Source organism: Hydra vulgaris, chromosome 11 (genome assembly GCF_038396675.1).
Source record: "Hydra vulgaris chromosome 11, alternate assembly HydraT2T_AEP".
NCBI lineage: Eukaryota > Metazoa > Cnidaria > Hydrozoa > Anthoathecata > Hydridae > Hydra > Hydra vulgaris.
In genome coordinates this window covers 45,852,550-45,857,861 of record NC_088930.1, presented here as the reverse complement: position 1 = coordinate 45,857,861, position 5,312 = coordinate 45,852,550, and the positions used below count along the sequence as shown (strand labels likewise).

At 26.2% G+C, this 5,312-nt stretch overlaps 1 protein-coding gene across 1 annotated transcript; it reads left to right on the top strand.

The window, feature by feature from the left end:
• Nucleotides 1-948: 948 nt before the first annotated feature.
• On the top strand, nucleotides 949-3,956 carry LOC101238916 (cyclic AMP-dependent transcription factor ATF-3). Its single transcript, XM_065808980.1, has 4 exons — nucleotides 949-1,106; nucleotides 2,064-2,240; nucleotides 2,383-2,490; nucleotides 2,565-3,956. The coding sequence occupies exons 1-4, from the start codon at nucleotides 1,083-1,085 to the stop codon at nucleotides 2,700-2,702; spliced, it is 447 nt and encodes a 148-aa protein (XP_065665052.1). The 5' UTR covers nucleotides 949-1,082; the 3' UTR covers nucleotides 2,703-3,956.
• The last annotated feature ends 1,356 nt before the right edge of the window (nucleotides 3,957-5,312 follow it).

Genomic DNA, 5,312 nt, shown 5'->3' with positions numbered 1-5,312 from the left:
TTTAAATATTAATTGATTATAAATATTTAAATTAAATAAATTTTGACGCGGTTTAAGTCATCTAGGTGTGTGTGTGAAAGGAATGATGTGTGAGGAGGGGGGAGATTATCTTTTCTCCTTCTCAAACTGTACTAACACAATAATTTTCCCCAGTTGATTTTTTAAATACTTTATGCTAGAAACTTTTTCGGAAACTTAATTTGTTATTACTAGACGAAGTATTTAAACATTTTTTGATTATGGCGCTTTGTATGTTGAGTGGCATAAGTTTGTTTGTTATAGTTTTTTGCCATATTTTGAAATCATGCTATTTTTAAACGAGTTTTTTTTAACACTGTTTTTAGAAGCGTTTATTATTATTATTTTTAATATTTTCGTATTATTAACAAGTTTTATTTTGGTTTTTTAAACCCAACAAACGTTTTCGATATAATCATAATAGAGTTTGATATTTTTGGAAGGATATTATATTATTTTATACTTATTATTAATAATTATTAATAGTTTATTATTAGCTCTATTTATCTAAGTAATTTTTTTAAACCTACCTACATTGTTTACTGAACATAAAAAAAGCATTTAATACAATTTGAAACTGAAAACAATTCTTTTTTTTTAATAAAAAAAAAATAATTAAAATAGAAATTGATAACTATAACAACTAGCCGTAGCTTGTCGCCAAAAATTTCAACTTGTCAAGATTTATTGCTAAAATTTAAACAATTATATAAATTTAAACTAAAGGTTTTTATTTGGTAACGTTTAAGCCGTCGATAAATTGTTTGGCAAAACATATAACCTTTAACATATAAACATGTATACAAAAATGTGCAAACGAATTGTTACGAAAACCACATGTCGCTTTAGGTCATATTTAGCAACTACACAAATATTTAGCATCGCTGTTTTGCATTCGAACATAAGTGTGTGTAATTCGATACAAGCGCAGGTGTTCTCATAGATTGCAAACAAACAATTTTGGGCATTGATAACATAGATTTAATTAGCTTCGTTAACTTTACAAACGCGTGTTTGCTGTTTCCTCCGCTGTTTACCTTGAACATAATTGCTAGACTTCAATCATGGATTTTAGCTTTTATTCGCAGGTATGAATTTAAAACTTTAATTTCTTCTTTTACTTTTGTAACCATAAATACTAATAGATAAGATTGTTTAAAATGCAGGGTTTTTTTTCGCTTATGAAAATATTTTTGGAAATAACGTTTTTGTTCGCAAAGACTATTCGGCATTTTGTTTACTAATTATTTATTTTCAACGCGCTCGGTCAAGCATAGCAAACATGTCGTCTTACAATGAATAGAAAACAGAACTTTTCTATAGATAGGGTCATTGCCGCCATCAGCATCTAACTACTTCGCATAAGTTTAAATTCAAACTTATCAAAAATAAATGCAAAAGCTGAGCAGACATACGAAGAGCTTATTTCTGTACATTTATTTTAATTAGAATACAATATTTAGGTATAATTAAAAGGATCTTTGGTCAAACGAGGAAGAACATTCGCTTGAACATGTGTTTAAAAGATTTATTTTGTTGCACAGTAGATCATTTTTAATAATATTAAATTTATATCAATGTGTAAGAAAAACCAAGTGACTTCTATCACAAGATCTTTTCTAAACATAATTGTCTACAAAGAGTAATTCGTACCAAGCAAAGAGATTTTAAACATAAATTTAAAATCTCTTTGCTTTTTTGAAGTTATACTTTAAAATATTTTTGGGTTAAAAAAATCTTAAGTTCATTTCTTTACAGCTCAATTGTACCAAGGAGGTTTAAACATGGAATAAAAGATTTTTTTTTTCAAGTTAAAAAAAGCCGCTTTTTGGTTTGTGATTATTTTAATGTTCAGATGGCTGGTTCAATGTAATCGCTAAAAAGAGTGAAAATGAGGTAAAGCGCAACTTTACGAGAAAAAAAATGAGTTTCTTATTGGCTTTTACCTGCCATTTACAAAGGAAATAAATTTTATAATAGCAGGCTTTCTAGTATATCAAACTATGAACTTTTTAATTCAAAATTTTTTATTAATAAATCTTTAGCAAGGTGTCCTTGGATCATTACCTGAAGATAAAAGAAATTATGTACCAATCGATAACAATTTTGAAATTGGAGATCTGCCAGTCAAACTTGAACTAAGATATGCTATTGAAGCAAAAAGAGCTGAAAAAGGACTGGATATGCCTGTTATCGAAAAACTTCCAAGAGTCTCAAGAGAGGTAAAAGTTTGAAAATTATTCAATTTTAAGATAATAACGAAAAATAATTTTGAAATTATTAAACTAAATGACTTTATTAATAATAAAAAAACAAACAATAATAAAAACAAATTCATAAAAATAAAGTTTAATTATTTTTCAGCTAACAATGGAAGAAGAGGAACGAAGAAGAGTGAGAAGAGAGAGAAACAAGGTTGCAGCATTAAGATGTCGTGTAAAAAGAAAATCACATGTTACAAAACTTATAGAGGTACAAAAACATACAAAGATACAGTTCTCCAAAAATTTAAATAGTGTCTATATCACATGTTATATTTTTATTAGGAAACAGATGATTTACACAAGGCAAATAACCAACTAGAAAACATTATTGAACGTTTGGAATTAGAAAAACACAAACTTGAAGAGGCTATACGACTTCACTCCTGTAAATCAATAAAATTATGTGGTTATGATAAATGAAGGTTAGAAACGTTCTTAAAATTCGACAGCCGTATTATTAGACCTTTTTTTGTAAATACCTTATTTAATTATATATTTGTAAAATGAGATAACTTTTTTTAAATTATTAAAGATAATTTCTAAAACTAAAAGGATAAATACTTTTCTAAAACTTTAAATATTTAATTTTATTTATTTTCTAAAATTTAATATTTTTTACAATTTTTTTTACACATTTCCTAAATTTTATGAAAACCAAATTTGTTGAGATTCAGAATAAAAAAAAGAAAGAAAAATTAATTACAAAAAGTAATTTCTTTAAAAAAATCTTTAACAGCAAGTATAAAGAATTTTAGCTTGATAATTAAATAACTTCGTTTATACAAATCTGACATTTCACAAAGACATTTTTCACTGTTTCACTTTATTTATAATACATACTGATTAGCAAATTGCAAATTTTATTATATTAGGTCACCTTGAATTAATTCAGTCAGATCAGATAAAATTGCAGAAAAACAGAAAATTCATTTTAATTCCACTACATAAAATTACATTTAATCATCACGTGATTACTGAACAGATCAAACTCTAGACTGCTGGACAAATATTGTACAGAGTTGTGACATTTATTAAACCTCAACAACAATGACAACAACAACAATGATAACAGCAATAACGACAACAGCAATAAAAAACATTATAGTTAAAACTAATTATTACAATTAACATACTAATAATTTAAAACATCAAACTTATATGAAAAAACTGGAATAAAATATAAAAATCTTATAAAATGCAACCAAAAAAAATTTACTAAACTGATTACTAAACGCAAGAATTTACTAAACGCAACGCTAAGATACAAAACTAATTTCAATAACAATAATGACTTTTGCAATGTATATATTATGTAAGATAGATGTAACAGAGAAACATTACTTTAACTATGCAAACTTTATTGTTATTGATAATAATAAAATGATTTAATTTCACAATTATTATTTCATATATTATTTAGCTTAACAATTTTAATTAAAAAGAATATACAACAACAATAAAAAAGATAACTAAAGTAATAGTAATTTTATAATGTACAATTAACAGAACAACCTGACGAACAAAAGAAACAAATAACAGAACAACCTGACGAACAAAAGAAACAATTAACAGAACAATCTGACAAACAAAAGAAACAATTAACAGAACAACCTGGCAAACAAAAGGAACAATTAATAGAACAATCTGACGAAAGAACAATTAACAGAACAAAAATAATTAATAGAACAGTTTGACAAACAAATGAAACAATTGAGCAACATACAATTAACATCTGACAAACAAACAAAAAAATCAGGCAAACAAAAAGTAAACAGAGCGACAGAATTTAATTGACAGAATTTAATTAACAGAAAAGTTTGAGTTTACAAACTGGTTATTTTAAACATTCACGATAGACAGTCTAACTTAACAACTTAACGGTTGACAAAACGATTTTAAAAGAATTCCTAAATCAAAATAAAGTTTAAATAACAACTTGTTACTAAACAGAGTTGCAAACTACAACTGACAGTCTGACAAATAAAGCGTTTACAAAATATAACTGACAAGTCATTATACAAAATACAATTCACATTACAATCTATATAAAACAGAATTGAAACAAACAATTAGCAGAACAGTCTAACGTAAAAATGTTTTAAGTAAATAGTTAGCAAAACAACCTGACTTTCATTTATATAAAAACATTTAACAAAACAATGTGGTATTAAACAGTATTACATTTACAAACTACAAATATAGAATCTATAACAATAATTTACAAAGTACATCTAATACAATCGGACGATCAAAACGCAAAAAAAACTATAGTGTACTTAGCACAACAGACTGACAGTTTACACACAGTTTATACGAAGGCAGTTTGACAAGCTATACAAAACAATTACTTAACATAACAGTTTGATATTTAAAAATGTTACAAACTTTATTTAACAGAACAGTTTGACAACGAACTGTTAAAATAACATTGATAATAGATGTTTAACATAATTAAAAACAATAGTTACTAATACATTCTGACATGACATATTTTAGTGTGAAATATGTCATTCTGGTATATTTCACTCTACAACTAACAGAACAGTTCAACAGCAAATCATTATTTAAAACAAAACATTAAAGTTGTAGATTTAACAGTTGCAAATTAAGATTAGCAAAACAATAAATAAACAAGAACAGTTTGTTACGAAACCTTTAAATAATTACTAGCAAAACAGCCCAACAAGTTGTTACATAAAGTACAGTTAAAATGACAACTTACAAAACAGCCCAACAACAAGTTACTACATAAAATACAATTTAAATGACAACTTACAGAACAGCCCAACAACAAGTTACTACATAAAATACAGTTAAAACGACAACTTACAGGACAGCCCAACAACAAGTTACTACATAAAATACAATTTAAATGACAACTTACAAAACAGCCCAACAACAAGTTACTACATAAAATACAGTTAAAACGACAACTTACAGAACAGCCCAAACAACAAGTTACTACATAAAATACAGTTAAAACGACAACTTACAGGACAGCCCAACAACAAGTTACTACATAAAATACAG